This window comes from Myotis nattereri (assembly GCF_964212035.1).
Source record: "Myotis nattereri genome assembly, chromosome: 10".
Taxonomy (NCBI): domain Eukaryota; kingdom Metazoa; phylum Chordata; class Mammalia; order Chiroptera; family Vespertilionidae; genus Myotis; species Myotis nattereri.
Window position 1 is genome coordinate 56,587,856 of NC_138085.1, and position 25,706 is coordinate 56,613,561.

Consider the following 25,706-nt stretch of genomic DNA (forward strand, 5'->3'; position numbering starts at 1 on the left):
TATCCCCTGAGAGATTATGAATCATTTTCTCTCAGCCCAAATAATGCCATTAGACTTAGCAATTACCTAAGCTCGTGGGACTTTTTTTTTATTTGAAAATATATTTTTCTCTCGGCAACATATATTTCCCTGAAAAGTCAGATGAAATTCAAATTGTATTTTAACCCTGCCGAAGGGTAAGGCTATTTAATGGACGTCTCTGTCAAATTGATTTTTAATGTTATCACCATGTTTATTTTCTTTCAAATTTTGGAGTAACACTTTCTGTAAAACAAAGGGAAACTTGTGTTTTCTCCTTTACCAGTTTAGCAAAGCAAACAAAGTTGTTAAGTGAATAACTCCCTTCTAGTGGATAGATACAAGAATGTGAGATACAACTTGAATTCTTTTTTTTAAAATATATTTTATTGATTTTTCACAGAGCGGAAGGGAGAGAGATAGAGAGTTAGAAACATCGATGAGAGAGAAACATCGATCAGCTGCCTCCTGCACATCTCCTACTGGGGATATGCCCACAACCCAGGTACATGCCCTTGACCGGAATCGAACCTGGGACCTTTCAGTCCTCAGGCCGACGCTCTATCCACTGAGCCAAACCGGTTTCGGCACAACTTGAATTCTTGAATGTGGTCTAATTCGTGAGAATAAGTACATTAAAAAAAAAAGTACTACAAACTATCCTGAAAATATTTTTCAAAAATAGGCCTTTCTACCAATTGCTTGATAAGTGACATCTCATCCATAAAAAAATGGTGAGAGAAGATAGACAGACACATTCACAACTAAACACATACCAGATAGAAAACGACAAACACACATGATCCCCCACCACTGGCACATGATATGAGAGGAAGATGTATTGAGAAAGAATATTAGCAGAAATGATATTTCATGTTATTTTCCAACATAATCTAGTGGGCAAGTTGGTTAAGGTGACTGGATTTTATATCCTCTTAGAAAGCTATAAACTTCATTCAGTAGATGATAACAATGATTCCTTCCTACCTTATGTAGGATGCTTTAATATCTGAGGTTTAATAATTCTCACCCTCTTTTACCTCATTTTTCTTTTTTTTTTTCTTCTTGGAATGTTACCTTACCCCTGCCTTTCTGCCTTGACACTTTCCTCATTTTTTAATTCCAACATCAATATTAACAACTTTTAATTTATGATTATTTCTCTCCTATATGTTTTCTAGGAATCTCAGATGTACCTGTCCTAGGAATAATTGCATGCTTTTAGGATTTGTGATCATATTCTAAGTACTCCTTAAATTCTCTCTGTAGATATTATTGTTTCAAGAATTTTGAGTCCAAGTCACATTGGGCTCACTTAACTTTCATATTAATAGAAATAGTACAAATTTCACATAACTAAATATCTTTTCAGTATTTTCTATCATTCCTACCCAAAAGGACCTAAAAATCTCTAAGCCCCTTTTATGTAAGAAGTTTTTGGACGTCCCTAAATATTCACTTGCTGCTTTTCATTTCTAACTAATCTTAGTTGGTAAGAGCTCATGTTGTTTATACCGCATATTAGCTAGGGCAGGGAGCTTGCACATTCCTTGAGGATGAATCTTTCTCCAACTGTAGCCAGTGTTAGAAATGCCCGTATAATTGTTAAGACCCAATTACTGGACACCACCCCCAGGGATTCTGACTCAGTCGGTCCAGGATGGGGCCCAAGAATTTACATTGATAACAAGGTCCTAAATGAAGCTGATGCTATTGGTCTGAGAACCACACTTTGAATTCTACTGCTTGAGATGGCATTGCCCTGCTTACATAAAAGGCAAGGTGAACTGGTAACCAGGCTCAGTTCAGCTCCGTATTGAGTCCAGTTAACTTTCATATGTGAAGTCAGTGATTTTTTTTTTTTAACTTAGATACTCTTTGCATAGACTCCTCACACTTGGCCCCAAAATGCATTTTTAAGTGACAGAAATAATTATTAAAGCTACCATTGAGCACTGGTGACATTAAGTTCACATATGCTATTTTATTTACTCCTCAAAACTATATAAACTAGGTATTACAGACTTTTTTAGATAGGTAGGTCAAGCCTCAGAGATGGGAGGTGACCTTTCTGAGGTCACAGGGCTAGTAAGTGGGTGATGGAAGCTTTGAACCCAAGTTTACCTTACGTAAAGCTCAGACATCTAACCACTTTTAGCTATTGTCTCTTTGGTTTCCAGAGATTGTAGTTTTACCTTCACTTTTCTTTCCTTTTCAGACATGTCCTTATCTTTTAACCACTTAATACAAATGTCCTTGTGGCTTGTTTCTAATTTTTTTGTGTGTGATAAAAATAAAGGGACATGATATAACTAAAGGGAAAAATAAATTGCAGGCCAGATGCCCACCAATGTTTAAATATTGTTCTAGAAAGTGAGTATTTTGAAAAATGTATCTTGTCAGGCATAGGCATGCATTATCTTGTAATACCGGAATATAAAAAGACTGTTGTGATAATGAAAAAAAAATAGTAATAAAAGCATGTCTTTATGCCTACATAAATTTTGGCAGGTACCCTGAGTTGCTGCTTCACAAAATGAGGAGATTACTCTTTAGGGTTGCAATTTTACCAGCTTTAGAGTTCAGCATCATTTTGTAATTGTATTTCTGATCATTTTTGCAAAAACGAAAATTTGGCCCTTCATCAGTGTTTGCTCCTTCTCTTTTCTGCAAGGGAGCACCTATCCCTTGATCAAACAGCCACTGGGCTTGCACCACTTCTTGACCAGATGCTTATCCCAAGAAGGAATGTGCTAAGGACTATTGCTTTAAGACTTTGTTCTTTTTTTTTTTTTTTTTTTTTTTTTTAGCAAACACTATTTTCAGTCTCTACTACCATGAGATAAAGATCATCAGATCACTTACCTCTCACAGATTAGAAGAACAACAAAAACTAAGTAATTCGGTGGTTCTTGGTTATTTGATGCAATGGGCGAGAAAAACTATTACATTTATTCAGGCTCTCAGACCTGTGAGATTATTATAATTATTAGTAACAACTGTTACTAATAGTAACTATTATTACTACTATGCCAAAATTATTGTTATTATATAGTTAGTATTTAGAATATTATGGTTGTGAGAATTCACGTGGGTTATGCCAAATTTAATAACTTTCTATGAAGAATACCTTTAAGAAAACCATAATAGAAATCTGATTGTAAGTACCATGTTAAAATGGACATTTTACAAAAACATTAACTTATATAAAGGCTAATTTTAGGTAATTCTCACTCACTAAAGCAGTTACCCCAATTACTGGTGTCTATTTTGTCATTTTCATAAAAACTGTATAATTGTGTTTACTACGGGATACTTTAAATTTTTATTCTATAGTTATTTAGTTGGCTAGTATTCCATTTTCAACCTTCCCTAAGTTATTCTTAGTATTGAGGTTCTACAGTGCAGTCAGTCCCTTCGGTAATGTGCTTATATCTGTCCAAGAGAGGAAAAGCTACAGGAGCCCTTTTAACTTTCCTTCATTTCATGTCATCAGCTCAATTAATCTTTTTATATATATATACACACACACACACACATATATAGTAAAATTCTAATAAATTACCGCTTTCTTATTTTTGGCTTAAGATTTATGGCTGTTCGTATGAATTTATTTGCTTTACATAGCATTTCTCTCCTCCTTTATAGCAGCATGCTTTCTGAATCTGGACGTTCTCCTGTGTTTGCCTCATTTCAGTATTGCTTACTAACATTTAATATATTTTGCTTTTTTTTTATTTTGCTGACAAAGTTGCATTGATGAAAGCTGACTTGCAAGGTAGATAGCCCTGTGTGTACAAAACAAGACTGAAACCCCATAATACCGAGTGGAAACCACCAAATAACATTTTTTTTAACATTGTTGCAGTAACTGTTGTTTGGGTTCAGATTTAATTTTTCTCCTTTTTTTGCACATTGTGCAAGAAACCTCATTCTGTAGCATAGTTTGCATAAAGGCTTTCAGTCTTGACTATGTTTGTATAGTGGTTACCTTTAGTGCTTTTATCATCCTTCGTTTAGTTCTTTGTTTTTCAGTGTTCTAGTTCTGATTCTTTAGAAATAGAATAGCATTCTTTTTCCTTGTATGTTAAAATGGGGCATGTCATTTATACAGAGTTATTCATTTTATGTTTAATTGCATGAAATTGTCAAAGCATGCGAATTGATACTTGCCAACATACCTATCGGAAACACCCAACAATCATAACTTTATCCATAGTTTGTGCAGGGAAACTTCTAGAAGACCTAGGACATTTTTGCATACCTCTCTTCAGTTATCTCAATTTCATGAAGTTATAATCTCTATTTTTCATGGTGTCTCTATTCATTGTGAGAAGTTAAGGAGATCCATGCACTTTTCTGAAATTCAAATGGTGGGAGAGAATTATGGATGATGCCTAATCATACTGGAAGCTTTGTGCTTGCTTTTACTATTTGTTGGTTTTATTGACTATTATAATGTATTTTGTCCTGCACTTGAAACTTCAGAAAACATTCATATTACAGCTTCTCTGTTTCTAATTCAGGTGTGTGAACTAGAACTTTCAAAACTGGTTTGGTCATATACTTTGAGGTGTTGGCAACTACTATATGTGACCTCGCTCGTGTATAAAGCACTTTGGGATTTTTAAATAGGAAACCAAGTTTCTTTTGGATTGTGTTAACAGGGCCCAGCACGACCTGCCAAGAGGACTCGTGTTCCAATCAAGGCGTGTGCCTGCAGCAGTGGGATGGCTTCAGCTGTGACTGCAGCATGACTTCCTTCAGTGGCCCGCTCTGCAATGACCGTAAGTACCTGTGCGCACCTGGACTGATACTCATCTTTGTTATAGTTTGATGTCCAGGCTCTCAAATGGGGACTCTTCACAGTGTCTGTAAGGTACACAGTCCTAAGCAGGTGAAGCAGTTGTTTCTACAGAAAAGACCCTCTTAAATACTAAAGCATTAAATCAAGGATGCTGTAAGCTACCTGGTAGGCTGATGCTGGTAATTCTTCGGTTTTTCCACTCTTGTCCATTGTTTTGAATTGCTAATGGTCACCGTGTTGAAAATAATGTTTTTATGTCCTATATGTGACAGTTCACCCTGTTTTTTTTGAAAGAGACTTCATAATTGCTTTATATCAAGTAATGTTTAATTTTGTAGGGTTACATCTTGAGGACTGTAATTTTAGCAAATGGTGACAGCTCTCATTATGTTTATTCCACTCTCTATTGTATTCAAGCCAATATCTACCTTTTACTTTAAAAACATGTTTAAACTTTGTCCTTGAAGTACTCTCCCTTATACTTTAGCCACTTGTGGGTTTTCCCCCTTTCGTCTCACAATATAAGCATGACAAAGAAACAGTGTTCACCTTGTACCGTGGGATATCTGGTAGTGTCTAAGATGTGTGATTGCAGTGAGGATTTTGAGATGGAATTAACTGGTATGGAGAATGATGTTTTGTTTCTAAATGTTAAAATAGATCATGCTTTATAGCATTTCATCAAAATGATAAAAGCATTTCCCACAAAACATTACATTTCTGTATTGAGAAAATATTTGTGCCAAAGCTTCCTAGTTGTAAAATTAGGCACCTGCTTTTATGTTTGTAAATGCTACCACATTTAAGGAAAGCTAGTCTAGGATGATGGGATAGGCCAGTGGTCGGCAAACTGCGGCTCTTTGGCCCCTTGAGTGTGGCTCTTCGGCCCCTTGAGTGTGGCTCTTCCACAAAGTACCACATGTGGGCGTGCATATACAGTGCGATTGAAACTTCGTGGCCCATGCGCAGAAGTCAGTATTTTGTGGAAGAGCCACACTCAAGGGGCAAAAGAGCCGCAGTTTGCCGACCACTGGGATAGATGATGGTGATGATTGAGGGTCTGGGCTTCCATGTGAAGGCTAGGCTTGAGAATGGATTTAAAGAAAGACTCTGTTCATTTTGACCTTTTTCTATTAGAGACTCTCTTCATGTCTATAGATATATGTATCACAATGTTGAAGATGGGGTCAAACTATAATATTTCATTGAACTAAGTTGTTGCCTAGCAATAGTGTACAATTCACCATCTCTCTTCAAGTTTCCTATCCAAAATATTGAATGCAGGTATAACAAGCAATTAATGAAAAGTAAAATAGTACCTGGAAGCGATCATACCACCATAGATGGAGAAATATTTAGTCTCCATTTTACCAGTGACATCTTCCACAGAATTTCAAGTAAACTTTCACATATTTGCAAACAGTGTATTTCTACAATCAAATCACACAAACCACCTCATTTGGGGTTATATGAATAACCTTACATACATAAGATTTAGTACTTATATGTACATAAAGCAAAGCAAATAACTTATAGATGATTTTAATAAAGAGATATATATACTAGAGGCCTGGTGCATGAAAATTCATGCACTGGAGGAGGGGCTGGGGTCCCTCAGCCAAGCCTGCCCCCTCTCACAGTCTGGGAGCCCTCAGGAGCGGGAGGCAATGCCCCATCACACCTCTGCTGCTGCCACTGCCAGCAGCGCAAGCCTTGGCCGTTCCTGGTTACCTGAGCCTCAGGCGGCCCTGGGCAGCTGGGCAGCCGACATCTGAGGTTTGCCTGTGCCTCGAGCTTGCCCTGGGTGTCTGGTGGGCTGAGGGGACTGGGGGACTCTGGAGGCAGACGTGCCATGCGCCTGCTACCCCAGCGGAGCTGAGGGGACTGGGTGCCGCCATCTTTGAGGGCGGGACAGTCAATTAGCATATTCCTTCCTTATTGGCTGTGGGTGCTACCATCTTTGCAACAGTGTGAGGGTCAGTTAGCATATTCCCTCTTTATTAGATAGGATATATATACACAGAATAGTTACTTCCATGGAAAATAACATAAACTTATGCTCAAGGACAACAAGAAGACTAATAATTTGTTATGCTTTTATTAAGGCAAAGTTTTAACCATGTTTGATCCTGACAGATATGTGATCACATGTGCAGGCTGAGAGAGCTTTTGTTCATGAAAATGTTTCTCATTTTGCTAAAGAACTTTCATTGCCAAACTTTGCTTAATCTAGTTTATATGTTTTATAAAACAGTTGCCATTTGGTTGTGTCAGATTGTGCATTCTCATATACTGGTTAAGTAGGAAGAATATAATTTTCTGTATCTATTTGCTAGACATTTCCTAAAGGAACATCGAGATCCTACTTTAAGTATCATGCTGTCTTCAAATCATTTTTACAGAAAATTATTTGAATGCAGCTCTGGGTGATAGTAGTGGCGATGCCAATGATAAGGCTATTTGTTATTTTCTTGTAAATAAGGTAAATGTCATCCAATAACTGTGTCTCCAGATATGCCTCTTATACGAATCAGCATGAAAATTACTTGGAGGGTTCTGAAAATACATGCATTTTGATTAAATCATTACCTCTTATTGGGTTTTCTGGAAATGTGAGTTTCTTGGTTTGTACTTCGGAGTTTTGATAGTGAGGAAATGGAGGTAGAAATGAATATTTAAAAGCAAATCTTATTTTCATAGGAACTATAATTTGTAGAAGGTACAATAGTAACTGTAAAAGTAGCATGACACATTTTCTTCACTTTTTAAATTGATCAAAATCAGCCTTTTCTCTCTAGCTTATTGTTTCTTTATAAGTTGCACAAATAGAATTAGTGTGATTCCTGGAATTTTAAAAACTTTTTCTGTATAGAGATTGACTTTAAAAAATCAACTTAGCGCATTTCATTTCTTAATGGAATTATTATTTTCAACTTAGGTATTTATTCATATATTCTGTGACTGCAGCCTTCAACTGCATAGAAAACAAACAAAAAAGGAAAATAGACATAAAACTTTTCAAAAGAGGAAAGAACAAAAGCACACCACATTGCAAAAGAGATCTGCTCCCCCCATATCCTCCAATAGACCTAAATGTCATCTCTCTGATAAGATTCATAGAGTGGTAAGAATAACTAGAACATTTTATTTATGTTAGCCTGGAGATACAATTTACAATGGGAAGATGGGAATACTTTTTAGCTTGTATGTGTAATCTTGTATAAATCATACTCATTAACGAACTTGAATCTTTCAAAAAAAGAGGTACTTAGGCAAATGATGGAAAAGTCTACTTCTAAAGAAAACTTTGTGGAAGCCTTTCTTCCCTGGAAAATTGCCATCTAAATGACCTACTTGTTGACAAAACCAATTGCTTTGAGTGTGTATGGGTGTGTGCACAAGTGTGAGTGTAGTGTACTGAATTCCTCAATTCTCTCATATCAATGCCATAGTTTAGGTACCCAGTATTATTTTTTCTGGTTATTGTAGTAATCTGCAGTTTGAGTTTTTCACTTCCTATTCCTCCGTCCTCCAGTTCACCCCATGCCTCCATACCAGTTCTTCCTTCCTGTTCTCCCTACTTGACATCTCACCCACTTTTCCTGGTTATCCTGACTGGAGACAATATTTTCCTCCTCTGAATTCTATGGGGTTTTGTTAATGCTGTTTCATCAGCCATCACTCTCTACTTTATAAGTTGCACAAATAGTTATAGTTATTTATGTTTGGTCTTATCTCCCTGTAAGACTATATGCTTCGTTCAGGGACAATATTCTTTATCTTTTTGGCTCATAAGCCCAGTGTTTTGCATATCGTGTTGCATGTAAGTGCTGATCATAGTAACTTACTAAATCAAAGTAGACTAGGTGAATGAATTTTATATAAGGATTTCTAGTACACCGCAGCGGCCAACAACACAAGTCATCAGTTTGGAGTTTATGAACCTCCATGGTCTGACCCCAGCGTTCATTTTCATCTTTATCTATTGCAGAACCTTGTCCGTGAGACATGTTACTGTCAATGATCTTACCTATGGCTTTCTGAACAGCCTGACACTTTCCCATTCTCCTCCCCATTGCCTGTGCTCACTTCTTCTCTTGGAGAATGCACTCTTTCTACCCGGAATCCATTCCTTTTACTCTGTCTGCTTAAAGAATTCTGTTTTCATTTTCAGTCTCTACTTAAACGGGAAACTTCGCTGGTCTTCTGAGCTGAGCATTACCTTTCCCTCTTCTAAAAGAGAAACCGTTTCTGACTTTCCACATATTGTAGCTATTTGTGAACTTTCTCTTGGATGTAATCACTTATAGAGTGCTTGCTATGTGCCAGGTCTGAGAGTTTACATTCCTTATATAAAGTCTACCTGTCACCTATACATGCTTGCACATACACACACACACACACACACCCCATCATCAAACCATTATGCTCCAATAATCCTTTTCTGCTTTCACCCATTGGTCCAGAATAGAATGTAACTATATTAATTAATTTAACATCAGGTTGGGGATGATGAATATGGCTATGATTATATGGAAAATAGCAAACATCATAACATTGTCACATTACATTAGTATAGAAATGTGGTGTGCCGAGTTACAGTTCAGCTTCAACAGTGTCTGTTACCATAAGAGGTGGGGGTGCAGGGGCTTGGGAGGGGAGCATGCCTGAATCTGTGGTGAAAATTTTTGAAACTTGAGGCTTTTAGGTTTGCTTTTACTTTTTAAGTGGGTTTTACTTCCCCAGAATTGACTCACTGGAAGCTCTTGTGAACAAAGTGAAGATTAATCATGGTGAATTCTCAGAATCCTGTATGATTAAATGACTTTAAACAATATATAATTTATTAGCCATTTATTAATCAAGAAGATATGTAAAGAAAGTAACATGTCAATTCTCCAACTGTATGGAATGAGATCATCATGAGAATTTTTTTAAAGAAGAAGTATAACTTTGTTGCTGTGGATATGCCTCGCTAGTGCATAATAACTACAAATTATTTTTATGTAAATAACACCATGTTTTAATGCTAATCACATAATTAACAGGTACTCTGTGCATGCTATTTACATATTAAACATCTTACCTTGTCAGTTTTCAAAATATTTCCAGTTTACAAGTGAGGATCTTGAGGCATGGATTGTTTACGTAACTTCTTTGAGCTGAAATGGCTAGTGATTGGCACAGAGTGATTTTGAATGTAAGTCTAATTTCAAGCCTATACTCTTATTTGCAGCCACAATTTCTCTCTCAAAGGGACAGATTCATTTTCAGTGTTATTGAAATCCCCCTGCTGCAAAATTCCCTAGAAGTTAGTAATGACTAGCATTTAGCATTGTGGGTTTTTCCTCATCCTCATCTGACTCTTGATTCTTGTATTTAATTTTAAACTGCAGGTTGCATGAACCATGCTCTACCCCTCAACTGCTCAGTTGCCATGTCTAAAGATGAGTGAAAAATTTATGGCTGTCTAAGGCGGCTGTCAATAACTTCCAGTTCTCTTAAAAAGGAGTACTGATTATGAAAGAGAGATGGGAATTTTCTGTGATTTCTCTATGACAGCCTGAGTTGCTCAAAAACAATAATTTAATATTTCATCATGAAACCAGGCAGAGATGTTTCCCAAGGTTCTCTTGCTTGAGTCAGATTCACAATGGGTATTATGGGAAATGAGCTGCTAAGATTCAGAATTGTGTGACCAATGAATGTGTACCAAGTGTTTCATTATGTTGATTACATCTCAGTTTTCTCTCTCTACAAATGTTAATGTAGGAAGGGGGGGGGGGAATGGAGCAGTTAGCAGTGTAGTCTTTGAAGGTTTTTGAAGACGTATACAGTGCATCAAGCCAGATCATGAAAAGTCACCACGAGATTAATAGTGAGGGTCAAGGGGCCCTTGTATGTGTAGGGAAGGGAAAGAAAGCTCTGGAGAAATGTGCAGAGTCCAGAAAAAGGTCATGATAAAAATAACATTGTGCTTGCATTAGGAATAATTCTGTTCATAAACAAAAAACTTATTACTGTGAAGAAAATGCACCCTGCCCAGTGATCCTCCTTCCTTCCCTGAATAAAGAATTCTGAGTCTTTAACGAAATTTACTGTAGCAGTTAACAGTGTTGGATTCTCTTATAGGGAGGAATTATGGTCTCCTTGGCAGCTTACTTCTCTGGTAGCATTCTATAGCAGCAGAAAGTGCAAGGGTGAGCTGTTAGCTCTGGGTATTATGGAGTGTATGATTTTAATGACCCTAATAATCTAAATTCTCACACATTTCAGAAAATGGCCTATGGAGCCTGTGGCTTAATCTCCCCAGGATTTGTTGAGATAGGAAGGTACAAAGGCATTTCTTAACTTGAAATGATTTCGGAATGAAACAAGTTTTTTAAAAGGATGAGCTGCCATAGAAAGATGTTAAAAGAAAAAAAAGAAAAAGTGGGTCGCGAACAAGGAGGAGGCTACATTTCACAGATAGCGGAGACTGTGTTCGTGTAGGTGTGAATGCTTCTTATAAATCTGTACCATATGACCCTTGAGGGAAACAGATGGGCTATGTAGTGGTACGTAAAGAATATATTTTGCTAGGTTTCTTCACTCGCACGGGTGAGTGTGTATAGTGATGCTTGGCATCTCCTGTTGGGAAGCTTTCAAGACCTCATCTGGATTCCAGCAGCTCGGGGCAATGCCGACAGGGGAATGGTGTTGGTTCAAAGCAGGCCTTTGGCTATGTTTGCAAAGCGCCTCCAGGTCATGACATGATACATGAACATCCCAGCCAGGTTCCATGTCAACTCCTTGAGGGTCACTCAGCTGCCAGACTTCGTGGAATCTGGACCGAGGATCGGGGTACATGTGATCACTGTCCTCACAATAAGACCGTGTTGTTGACACTGGGGGTCCAGCTTCCATGACATCAGCTATAAACCTGCTTTTTCAGGTCCCAATCAGGGCAAGTGCTTCATTTTACCAAATTATAAACAGAAAAAGTGTTAAACTACCAGTCCTTTCAGCCGCAGGAGACATCACGGAAGTAATTAAATTGGATTTTAGTATGTCGGGCACATTCCTTTTATTGATAGTGATAATATTTCTGTAAATCAAAACCTGGAAGCATTTTCAGTGTTGCTGAAGTGCCAAAGATAAAAAACTAAGGTTCTTAAAATGAAATCTCCTGAAACTAAAATTGATCTATGGAATGTCGTTTGAGAGGATGGTGCCCGAGTTGTGACTGCAACCTTTCTTCTGGAATTCAGTGTCTACAAGCTGTATGATGGCCACAATTATACCTTTTTTTTTTTTTTTTTTTTTTTTTTTTTTTTTTTTTTTTTTTTTAGCTGAGTCCTTGAAAGTTATAGTGGTGTAAACCCAAATGGAGTAGCCCTTCAGTACCAGCTCAAATTCCTGGTTTTAAGGTCACCTGGGAAATCTTCTTCCCTGACCCCAATATTTCCTTTCCTAGTGTTGTCAGTAGGTTCAGTGTTCAGTAGGCTCAGTTGACATTTATTTCCCTGGCATCTCTGCATTCCTTCATTCCATATTTAAGATTCTCCACAATCTTTCCCATCAAACACAACTCCACCACGTGCCTTATTCCCCATACGCTCGGGCATCAGCTCTTTGATCCAGACATGGACAGAGACCCACTGGTGGAGTCGCTGAATGCTCTCCGTGCCTTCATCTCTGCTCAACGACTCCCTCCTCCAGATCGTCCTCCTCTCTCTGCCTTCCACTCTGCCTAAGAGAATTCAGCCCATGGAGATGACCCAGCGCAGATTAATTCATTCAGAGCAGAATAATCTTCAGTTCATGGGTGATTTCTTCTGCTTCTGAATCTCCCAACATTTACTGTCTGACAGGTGTCTTGTTATGTGTGACTGTATTTTCCATTCCATTCTATTTGTTGGTATTATTTCTCAGTGTCTAGCACATATTAAATGCTCAGTAATATTTTAAGATTGGTGTGCTCTTAAGACTATATTTTTAGAGCAGCTTTAGGTTCACAGCAAATTAAAAGGAAGGTAGAGAGATTTTCCATATGTCCCCTGTCCCCACACGTGCATCGCCTCCCCCACTATCAACGTCTCTCACCAGAGTGGTACATTTGTTACAGTTGGTGGGCCTACATTGACACAAGATAATGTGTCATAATTTACAAGCTAACTGATTGTGTGTGCCCCTATAGTTTGATTAAGAAAGTATCCACATGTTATATAACAACTGGCAGGGGTAATATGTTTTGTCACATTACTGTAAATACATTTTCATTATCTTTATTCCTGATAATGAGGACCCGTGTGGAATTATTCTCATGTAGTTAGAAACCAAGTGCCGTGAGTACAGATGTGTGTGTCTATCTGGGGGCATGTGAGTGAGTATGTGTGTGTGCATGCACATATACCATGGGCAGTGGAATTAGAGCATCACTTTCTATTTTCTTCCAATCCTGCTGAAGTCCTGCTTTGTATATTAACTCATTAAATTTAACAAATTCTGGGACCTTAAGTTGTTTCAAGATGACTGTTTTTGTTTAATTTACTTTTTTCTCATTAATTAGCTGATACCTACAGGAATAATGACATTATTATGAAATGCTACACTGCTTGCTTGATCTTTTTTAGCTAAGCTTTAAGATTTAGCAATGCTGGGGTATTTTTCTAGCACTAACATAAGCTTTCTGCCATTTTGCTTATAACAGCATATCACTTGTAATAACATATTCTTGACCAAATCTCTAAATGCCACCTTTGCAACAGCTCTGGTAGAGCCAGATGCCCATTTGATCTTATATAGATGGAATTAGTAATAATCTTTGGTGTTTTTCCTTTCCCCAGAAAATATGATGAAGATGGTTCCGTTGTGTATACAAATGCCAAGTGCGAAAGGCTCGCTGGGACTAATTGCCCTGGTTCAGTATTATAGGAGAATTTGCCTAATATCAGCTTAATAGGATGATGAATATTTACTACATTACAACCCACCTAAACCACAATCAGTCTGCCAAGTCCACAGTGACAGCATCAGAAATAGGATTTGCTTGGTTGTTGGAGGGGTTGAGAAAAAAAAGCTTAAAATGTAAATTCTAAGAACACTAGAACTAGTCTAAATTAAACAAAACAAAACAAAACAAAACAACACCCAGCTGATTGGCTCAGTGATTAAGTTTTGATCTATGAACTAGGAGGTCACGGCTCCATTCCCAGTTAGAGCATATGCCCAGGTTGCAGGCTCAATCCCCAGTGTGGGCTGTGCAAGAGGCAGCTGATCAATGATTCTCTCTCATTATTGATGTTTCTCTCTCTCTCTCTCTCTCTCTCTCTCTCTCTCTCTCTCTCTCTCTTTCTCTCTCTCTCTCCCCCCCCTCCCTCTCTCCCTCTCCCTCTCCCTTCTCCTCTGAAATCATTAAATGTATATTTATTTTTAAAAAGAGGTAGTACAGTAATGGGGCTGAAGTAAATCAGTGGTTCCCCAAATATGATTTTTGGACCAGTAGTACCAAAACAATCTGCAAATTTGTAGGAAATGCATATTCTCACATTCCAGAGCCTCCTGAGTTAGCAGCTGATGGATAGGGCCCAGCAACCTGTATTCCGAGAGCCTCCAGATTATCTTGATACACACCTAAGACTGTGAACTGTTACATTAGATGATCTCTCACATCACCTTCTTAATTCTCTGCTTTCCAGATAACAAAAATCGACATTCTTCCTAAAGAATTTTTCTGAGAGAGTATGATTAGATTTATGAGACAGTTTGATACAATCTTGGATGTGTCTTACATGGTGATTTGAAAGAATAACACACATTTTCATTTTGATTATCAGCCTCCTCCGTTGGCTGGCAGTCATGAGAATGTTTGAAAAGTTCCCATTCACACTATTCATGCTGTGAAAAATCTAGTTCAAGGCAAAATGGCCCCTGCAATATGAGGAGAGTGAATAATTCCAAATGCATATCCCTCTATTCTTATTCTTTGGGGTACTTCGCAATAACTCTCTGATAATTGCTGTAGGTTAGGAAATAAAGTATTACTCACATCTGCAAATGAATTTTAACCTAATAGATACTCAAGTCAATTGAAGCACTGTCAAAAATGCCATTCACATGAGACTATATTCTTAACATGGCATCCTTTTTCATTGCCTACAACATTTTGCATCTTTACCTACTTTTACCACTTGCTAAATAAATATGATCCCTGTTCACTAGGAATTCCCCAGATACAATTCCCTGTTCGTGAGCAAATATCCCACATCTAGTAAGATCTTCATATTTGTCTTCCTAACATAAGACGATCTGTGTGTGACAATTCTTAGCCAGGATCTCAGTATGTGACCTTGAGCAAGTCACTTGAGTTTTGTGGGCCTCAGTTTCCTCATCTATATATATATAAAAGGCTAATATACTAAGTGTCTGACCATCCGACTGGTCGCTATGATGTGCACTGACCACCAGGGGGCAAATGCTCAACACAGGAGTGTCTGACTTGGCAACGGTGGTTCTCGGGTGATGCACCCAGAAACCAGAGAGGAGGGAGCCCTCTTCCTCGTGGGGCCATACAGTTCCACCTTCAGCTTTGGGTTATGTTGTTGCTGGGGCACTGTCGGCCCCGAATCTGGTTTACTTGCATTTGTGTTCCACACCCTGTATGACAGCAAATTTGCAGAATGTCCTCTTGCACTCCATGACCCCTTGGTTTGGGCCCGATCCCTGCAGGCCAGGCCGAGGGACCTCACCTGCCAGAGGGACCCTGCATTCACTCAGCAGAAGCCGGGGAGGGACTATGGGAGGTTGGCTCCAGGGCATGTCTGGCCTGTCTTGCCCAGTCCCTGCCCCACTGGCCACCTTCTAGTTAATTTCAATGTGCATGAATCCATGCACCAGGGCACTAGTTATAAAATGGAAGACTTGGTTTGCTTCATGTTTAAGATCCCTAGAGCTCAGAAAGCCTGTGATTCATTGTCACTGTGTTCTTTCTCTCCCTTTTCCTCAACCCTCAGACCTATTTTTACTCATGTTTAAGGCTCTTCTAGGATGCAGCCTACAGCTCAGTCACACCACACTAATCTTAAACTATATTTTAGCCAAAGACCTTTCCTGCCAAGGCCTATAAAAAGGAAGAACTTGGAAAAGGAAATCTGATTAATGGGATGTCCTCCTGTTTTGAGAGAGAAAACTTTGAATTAATCCTGAAACACAAGGCAAATGCTTCAGCTATTTGTTTCTTTCATGTTTGTATAGCTATTTATAGCTCCTTTCAGATATTTATTTGTACCAAATCTGTTTTAAGCTGAAATTTTTACTGGTGCCTGGGCTCATGCATGTATACTTGCTTAGTTAAATGCTAAATGTAATTATTTTGGGTACTTAAATAAATGCATTTTGATGATTTAAAAAATCCAGTAATTAGGGCAGTATAATTTTTAGCATGATCAAGAATACAACTACTAATTAAACATATACTATACTCTGTTTTTTTATTGAAATAATTTCTTCTCATCCTTGCATAAGAAGTCTGACATCTATTTTATAAGAGGTGCATATGAGCTGAAGCAGTATTCCAATGTTAACATGATAAGAGTTCAGGCTTGTCTAAGTTAAAATGTCATGGTCTGCAGATTGCATTATGCAGTCTCTCAATATTGAATAAAACAGTCAAGTTGAGAGGATTCCTGTGCATCCTTTACTTCCACTTTAAGTGTTTTAGAACATATACAGGATGAACTAATATGTGCAGATTTCTTCAATATAAGAAATTGTAATGATGAGGATGAACTGATAGAAAATATAGTTTCCCTTCTAAATCACTCATCAATAGGCCTGCATTCGATACTGATATATACGAATGCATGTGACAAACACATCTACTGGAACTTTATGAAGGCTGCATCTTCCAGAAAGACAGCCTCTGTATACCTTCAGGGAATGTACAGACTTTGAAAATTGATGCTTTTTATGACGCCGAATATGGAATATTTTGAAATACCCAGGGAAATACAAGTTTCTCTAAAATACTGCAAATTTGAGATGTTGTTGAAAAGAATTTCATGAGATTATAAGCATGATATAGTTCTTCTAATTAGCAGGTTTCTGGTCTATAGTTCTGGTGTGTAAGGGGAGAAGGATCATCTTGGCAGTGAAGTTAACCCTTCCTGAAGTTGCCTATTCCACCTGCAGTTGCAATTTCAGGTCTTTCTTTTTTGCCTGGAAACTATGATTTAATTTGAGACAATTCTATCGCTCTGGCTGACACTTGTACTGTATAGGAGGCTCTAATACATCTGCTTCTGGCCTAAAACACTGCTGGTGGGAAATGAGAAACAGTATGAATGTCATTCCACCTTCTAAGGTCACTTGTGGGAAGATGGGAAGGCCTGGTGCTTAAGACTTTCCTGTGCGTTAGGGACATATTTGCATGATAAATTATTCAAATCTGAGACTATTATTAATTGTGCATATACTATGTACATAACACTGTGAGGACTATGGAAAGTGAAATGAATGGTTCCTTGCCCCATTTTAGTTGGAGGAATGGTTGCCAAGACACAAGGAAGCAGGAGTTTTGTCCATGTTGTCTCCTGACCTATTATCACATACTAGAGGCCCAGTGCACAAAATTCATGCACTTGGGTGTGGCGGGGGGGGGGGTGGGGGGGGGCTCAGCCCAGCCTGCCCCCTCTCACAGTCTGGGAGCCCTTAGCGGCAGGAAGCGATGCCCCCAACACACTTCTGCTGCTGCCACTGCTGGCAATGCAAGCCTTGGCTGGCCCTGGTTACCTGAGCCTCGGGTGGTCCTAGGCGGCTGGGAAGCCACCATCCAAGGCTTGCCTGTGCCTCAGGCCAGCCCTGGGCAAGTGGGGTGCTGAGGGGACTGGGGGACTCTGGAGGAGGGCGGGCCCAGCTTTGCTGCACACCTGCTGCCCCAGCGGGGCTGAGGGGACTGGGCATTGCCATCTTGTGGCTGTGGGCACCGCCATCTTTGAGGGTGTGACAGCAATTAGCATACTCCCTCCTTATTGGCTGTGGGTGCAGCCATCTTTGAGGGTGTAGCAGTCAATTAGCATATTCCCTTCTTATTGGCTGTGGGCACTGCCATCTTTTGTGATGGTGTGAGGGTCAATTAGCATATTCCCTCTTTATTAGATAGGATAGGATGCTTACAACAGTGCCTGGTGCTTAGTAGGTCAGGACTCAATAAATAATTGCAGAGTGAGTCAAATATATTGTTAATAAGTTATCTAGCAATTTAAGTGCTGATGGTGGGGTGTACACAGTCGCTGTATGTAAATTCAGAAAGAGGACAAGCCCAATAGAGGGAGCTGGCTAAGTGGAAGTGATGGGAGTGAGTTGAATGTTAATTGGGTGTAGAGAAGCAGGGAGGGCATCCACACAAAGGAAATAATAGGAGCAAATGAGATCTAATGATAACACAGTCACAGATCCAAGCACATTTATTGAATGCATTTGTATCCCCAGGTGCTCTCCTAGGCTCTGTGTGTAAAGAAATAAACAAGAGGAGGCTGTGGGTACAGTGGAAAGATAACAGATTTCAAGGCAAACAGATCCAGATAGCATTCTGATTGCCACATGGTACCCTTTGTGGTCAAGGCCAGGTTGATTAATGTATCTGAGACTAGATGTCTTCATTGTAAAATGGGAACATGATTACAGATCTTGCAGGATTGTTTTGAGACTTAGAGGTGATAGACATGGTAAGATCCTTACTGTGCCTCAAGACTTTAAGCCTTCTGTCATGGGCATCTACTGCAGCACTTCCCTAGCCTTTGCTTTCAGGGAGCTCATAGATTAGAAGAATTGGCTGCTATGTGGACCGATCATTATAATTTAAGAAGTGCTTTTAATTCTTGGCTTTTCAAAGTGTGTTCTGAGGACTGGAAGCACCTTCAAGTCCATTAGAGATACAAACTCACAAACCTTCCCACCCCCTACACACCTACTGAATCAGAATTTACATTTAACAAGATCCCAGGCGATAGATGTGCACATTGAAGTGTGAGAAGTTCCGCACTAATAGGAACGTGTAAGTAGGGCAGGGAAAGGAATGACTAAGGTGATTTTAGGAACTGAGGGAAGACTTCTCTTAGCAAAATTGAGAAGAATTCAGAGCAAAAGTCAATATGTTCATGTCTAGGTTAACTCCTTTAGTAAACCAGAATTCATGATTTGAAAAATTTAGTACTGATTGACCTTGACATCACTATTTTCACATCACCTTGGCTTTTGATCATGTCTGGTGGTGCAGCCAGCTAAACACATGCCAAGGCAACAGTTTTATCAAAGTGAGACCAGTCCTTGTTTCCTGCTGTAATGCATTGGAAGGAATTAAGCAATACAATCTAAAAATCTAGGATTTACTGTGCCCATAAGAATTGTCAATTCACCAGACCTCTCCCAAGCAACCGGGGATGCAAATTTTCATTGGATTGTCTAGCTTAACCAGAAAGGTCTTGGCAGACACTGCTTCTTTCTGGGCCAGTAAATGGGATAATATAAGAATCAGTCATTTGGTGCTCGGGGGAAAAAATAAATACCCAGCTTTCCCTGGGCTGCCCCTGCAGGTCTCTCTGATTTAACATCCATTTTCTTTTTAATGTTAGAATTGCTTCTATTTTATATGGAGCCATGAGGTTCTGTTCATTGAGTTGGCAGGTGGCTCCAATCCTGTAATTATGATCGTGATTGTCGGCTGCCAAAGCACAAAAGGAAACCGTAGTAATCCACTTTGGTGCTCTTCAATGGGTTGTTGCATATGCTTTTTCTTCGGTATATCACTGCACATAAATCTCACAGTAGCAATAAAACTATTAGGGTAGTAAAAGATATGCATTTTAATTTTCATAAAAAGTGTCATAAAATTCAATTAACTACACTTTCCCAAACAGCAGTTCACTCTGGGAAGCCCAGGGTTTCCTAATCTGAAATTATATGCCCCTTATGTTCCTTTCACTTTTCCTAGTGACCTCCATGAATGCTTTAATCACTGCACCTACTTATCCTCCTGTGACACTGTCATCTCCAGAGTTCCTTTGTCTCCTTATCTTTCTATAAAATTTCTCCTGTTTTTCTAGTTACAACTTGTTAGAGGCACTTCCAAGACAATGGCTTTTTTCTTCTTCTTTCTTATTTCCTTAATTAGGGGGAGCAAGGGAGATGAGTGGCGTAAGTTATCGACACAAATTTAGGCATGGTAATTACCCAGGAATGGAGGGAAATTTTCTTTGGTTCCATACCACAAGTAATGAGGAAAACACAGAGAAGCTGTATTTATTAGACTACAAGAGTATCTTCGCTAATCTATAACAGCCAACATTCCTCCCATGTTTTTAGGTTGTTCACCTTCTCTTCAGAAGTAGCGTAATAGCACAGACTAGAGAAAGGTCTCCTGGTGTTCAGATTTTATTGCTTTCACTGACTAAAGTGCAGCACATTTCCTAGTATAATTACACCCCAGTTGTCACAATAAATGAACACAGTATATTTTATGATACACTTTACTTGCTGATTATCATGTTTGTTCACACATCTCTCAGACTTAATAACCCATGGGGGGCTTCTACCATCACTGGTGAGTGAAAATTAGTGAAATTCTCATTTTCGTTGTTGGTGAGATTTTTATTTCAAGTGCGAAAGCCAAAATAAAAGATGGATAGTAGATTTAGGGAATTTTTAAAATACCTATAGCTATGTAATGTTCCCTGCTCACCTCCCAAAGGTGAAAATTAGCTAAGTGCATTTTTAATGAAGACCAGCTGATGGTCCTGATTCTTTTAAATAATAGAAAGAAAATCCTGAATGTAAACAGAGCTCACTTTTGAAATTATATATATATTTGATTTCAGGTTGATTTTGTTCAGGACAGGGTTGCTTTCTAAATTTGTGGTAGGATTAGAAAAAAAAAATAAAACTTTTCATTTAGTTTAATTAATTTGGGGACAAAATATAAGAATATAACTCTATTAGCATGTAATCCATTTGAAAGAATATTCATTCTTCAGGACAGTTGCAGACCTTATCATAGAGATCTAAAATGTAATATAACACTAAAGAGATAACCTTATTTAAGGAGAGGATAAAGGAATTGTATGCCCTGAAGTATCTGGTAGTATATTACATTGTATTTGTTTGTTTGTTTTTTTCAAAAAGTAGGGCATTTTCCCTCTAAACAGACAAAGCACAGTCACCTAAGTACTTAGGTTTCCATTTTTGACAAGTTTAAACCATTTCTTTATGATTATATAAATAAAACATACTGTAGAACAATAAAAATATAAAACAAGTAAAAGGGAAAAACAAAACCACCTTCTTTCCTTTTGAGGGAAGCTTTCAATTCACTAGCCAGGAAGTACTTACATTATGTTAACTGTTGGGGGTGGGAAAGAAGAAGGAAAGGAATTAAATTTACTCCATAGATATAAGACAAAAGTATGACATGACAATGATTGGCATAGTATTAGAACAGTAGCCACTATGTAGTACTGTACAATTTCTATATCATAGAAATCTAGAAGGCACTATCTACCCTGTAGTCATTGAATATTTGACAGATTTTCTGGTGGCTATGTGTCCTGATGAAGTTGTACTCCCTAACCCTACCCCCTCCCACCTTGTTTTTTCAGTTTACACAAAGTTACCATATGCGCTGTAGCAAGCAGTTAAATATGATATAAAATCAAGAGCCACTTGGCCTAATGTAAGTCCCATAGACTTGATGAGTAAAGAATAGCTTAAATCAGGCCATGAAATTCATCTAAGATTTTTTTTCCATCAATTTAAAAGGATTAGGAAGTTGAGGATGTCAGGGCCCAGTTCCTGGGTTTATCTTCTGGGGAACCAATGGGGAAGAGTGGTGGCAAAGAGGAAGAGCTTTCCCTACTTCCTGGTGGCCTTTTCCTCTGGAAATCTCCTCTTACCAATCTCAAGGTAGGACTGTCCCAGGTGTCCACACCCTAATATTAGTCTATTTTCCCTGCTCCACCTTTCACTTATTTGCTATGAAAGTCCTTTGCTTGGGGTTGACTCTTATACTCATCCACCTATTCTGCAGGGATTCTCTCTCTCTGGAGAGTACAGAGGCATGAAGTTCCTATTTACACAAAGATAAGCAAAACAGCAGTCATGGTTCTTCACCCCATGGAGCTCAAAGTCTAGTTGGGGCAACAGACACTGAACAAATAATCCCCCAAGTTGTAAAATGTTTACCTCAAATTTAAGTGCTGAGAAGGAGAGGGTTCACAAGGTGAGAGAATAGCAGAGGTGGGTCTCAGATATCTATGAGTTCAGAATTTTGCTTATTTGCCTTTTGAGGTTGGATACAGTCTCCTTATAAATTATTTTTCTTTGACTGCAGTCATTCATTTTTTGGATGCTCCAAGAGTTAAATGAAGAGAAACTATCACTACATTTTGGAGGTATATCCACGGAGAGACTCACTGACTTCCTCTATTTGAAAAAAAAATTATTTTTTTTTGCAACTGCCTTCCTTGTAACTATTACCTGATTTTGAGGGAAAAATATGGAATTTCTTTTCCTTGAAAATACTTGTCTTCCCTGATGTGTAGGTTGTTTTGGTTATTAGAAGTATTAAGTGCCACCCAGAAGGGTTTTCCTAGAGCAGCACATCAGTAAACACTTTTACAAGAAATAAAAGAGAACTTGGTGTGGTCAATAGTTCTTGGCATCCAAAAGGAATTGTGCTTCTACAGTGGCAGCAGAAACAAGTTAGAGCACAATGCTACCCTCATGCCAGCTATTTCGGTGGTAAATTTGAAAGGTTGAGAATAGATTGAGATACATGAAGCGCTCACCTGGGTGTAAAATTTAAGGGGGAACAGAAACAAATTAGTGCACTATTTGGAAAACTAAAAATGGATGCAAAAAACAAAATCTGAACAAAATATCTCAGATTATTTTTGTCTCGGACTCCAGTATAGCTGAATATACCAGTGTTATCAATCCCATCTTTATTTAAAATGTTGACCTTTTTTTTATCACGCATATATATGGATGTTTAAAACATTGGTTTTGGTGTTTAAATATTGCTTTAAAATATCATTTATCTTGCCCACTGGGTTTTTGGTGCTCCCAAGGCAAGTGCTTTTACTGTAGTCCTGGCGAACATCTACTTTTAAAAAAGCCAGTGGGTAGGCACATAATTAGAGCAGAGACCGAGCTGCGATTTGAACTTGGCTCTGTTCATTATTAATCCATAAGCCCCATAGCTGTATCTCCAGGGCTATAAATCAAAAGGCAAATAAATAATCCTGAGTATATGACAACATTATGGGTGCTGTGGATGCTATAATGTGCTGAGGGGATCCAGCTTCCAACAAGCTAATCACAACCCGGGAGTTAATTGCATCCCTTTGCATTTCAGAAAATTAAAGTCAGGCAGCTCTGTCCCACACTGTTTTCTATGAGATCTTATTACTTTTATGTTTGTTTATTTTTTCTGTGTGACAGAAAATGGATACCCCACAGCTAAAATTAAATGTCTTTTACTACACACTAAGTTGGCTAAGAGCAAAGCTTTTTGTCAGAGGAGGAGGAAAAGATTCATCGCACATCTTTGATTGTGCTGTCATTGGATAGAAATTTATAAAGCATACTTGAAATCACAAAAGCAGTGGAGCAGGAGGTAGAAAATCCTTGATGAACATGTTGTGGGTAGCAATGTTGTTTTCTCCTCAAAAGCATTCCATCCAGAGTACCAAAAATTCAAATTGACTTTTGTGTTTAATTCTACATCTTATGCCCCAGGCATATTTTTGTAATTAAACACTCAATTAATAAAATTATTTTTAAATGTCTAAATAACAAACTGTTGAGAAATTGAAAACCTCTCACTGGGGAAAAGATTTTATAGAGGGCCTATTAAAAGCATAAAGGATTTTACTAAAGGTTCGACCAAGATCAAATATTAATTTAGAGGCATATCTCAAATGAGAGTCCTTGGAATCCTAATTCTCAGATCAGTTTCTTTTCCATTCCATAACAAGGAATCATTTAGTTACCAAACAATGCTCTAGCTCTTGGGCTAACAAACATAAAACTATAAAACATTGGCTATGAATTATCTTCACACAAATCCACAAATAACCCAATTCTTGCCCAATTCTTCCTATATGGCTAAAGCAATACTTGAAGACAAAACTAGAAGCCAGTATAAGAACAGTATAAGAAGGCTCTCATATTCCCACCATCTCCACTTCCTTCCCTTATACTTGGGATTGTTTTTACTGTCTTATCAAGCTTATCTACTCAAGTACCCAGTCTTTCTGTTATTCCCCTCTCCCCCCTTGAATCTTCAACATTAATCATTGGAATTCACTACTCTTAAAAAAAAATAACCAAAACTCTTTCTCTTGATCTAACGTCCATCCTATGCCCCTTTTCTTAGCTCTTTTTCATGGTCAAGCTTTGTGAAAGTTTTTCATGATAAATACAACCCTACTTTCACTATTCAACCCACATCATTCTGGCTTCTTGGGCAAAACTCAGCCAAAACTCTTCAAAGAGTACTATTAATTAACCTTCACATTGTCAAATCCAATAAACTATTTTTAAGAAAGAAGAAGAAATGGAAACAGAAGTAAAAGAAGGCCTACAATTCACTTTACCACAGAGTAGATAATAAAGTAGCTAATATATAAATTAAGGACAATTGAGACCAGTAACAACATTTAACAAAAACTGTTTAGGGTTGTTAATTCTTTAAATTTCTTAGGTTCTTTAAGTGATATTAATCTCCCATAGTCTTCTGATGAAATAACAAATTCAATAATTCTATAGAAGAAAAGGTACAAATTTAGAAGAATCAGAAGATCTAGAAATTCAGTGATAAAGTCTCTGTGTTTGAATTGTATAAAACCTAGGTGAACCGGTGTTTAAAAATATGATAAACAAGAGGGAATATTCTTTTATATATATATATATTTCTTACAGAGAGGAAGGGAGAGGGACAGAGAGACAGAATCATCGATCAGCTGCCTCCTGCATGCCCCCCACTGGGGATGTGCCCGCAACCAAGGTACATGCCCCTGACCGGAATCGAACCTGGGACCCTTGAGTCCAAAGGCCGAAGCTTTATCCACTGAGCCAAACCGGTTCTCGCAAGAGGGAATATTCTTGATGAAGAGTCAGGGTGAAGTGGAATCACGTTAAATCTGTTTTATTTTTTTTTTAATCCTCACCTGAGAATGAATATATATATATATATATTGATTTGAGAGAGGGAGAGAGGGAGAGAATCACTGATCAGTTACCTCCTGTATATACCCTAACCAGGGATTTAATCCTCAACTTAGGTATGTGCTCTGACTGGGAATTAAACCCATACCTTTTTGGTATACAGGATGATTCTTTAACCACCTGGCCAGGGCTAAAGCTGTTTTAGATTCTTTTATTCCTCTATATAATAATGGATGAACTTTAAACTTCTTACATCAAAAACAAATGAAAAATTTTGTTTGCATAATTATAAAAGTATTACCTAAGTATATATAAAGATTATGATAGGTTGAACATTATAAATGTGCTTTATTAAAGAAAAAATATGAATCCTAAGGGGAAAATAACTCTTAAAGGAAGTGTGAGATTTTTGTTTGTGATAATTCAAACCATATTGAAGGGAGGGGATGTTAAGGGAATAGGAAAACTGAAGGACATTGAACCCTTTTTTGTTTAAATGCTGGCTTGTCAATGATGCCTTTCCTCGTCATCTTACACATCACCCACAAGATACCTCTTCCCCTCTTTTTTTCTGCTTTATTTTCCTTTTTAAACTTTATCAACCTCTATCCAACTAGCTATTGTAGTATTTATCTTATATATTCTTTTCCCTCTGTGAGGGAAGGGATGTGATCAGTTA

At 38.2% G+C, this 25,706-nt stretch overlaps 1 protein-coding gene across 1 annotated transcript in view; it reads left to right on the top strand.

Annotated features, from left to right (window-relative positions):
• Window positions 1-25,706, top strand: part of NRXN1 (neurexin 1) — a 1,005,506-nt gene that overhangs the window by 519,201 nt on the left and 460,599 nt on the right. Inside the window, exons 16-17 of the mRNA XM_081100745.1 lie at window positions 3,770-3,796; window positions 4,686-4,805. Coding sequence (XP_080956871.1) covers window positions 3,770-3,796; window positions 4,686-4,805 — 147 coding nt within the window. The remainder of the gene's footprint in view (window positions 1-3,769; window positions 3,797-4,685; window positions 4,806-25,706) is intronic.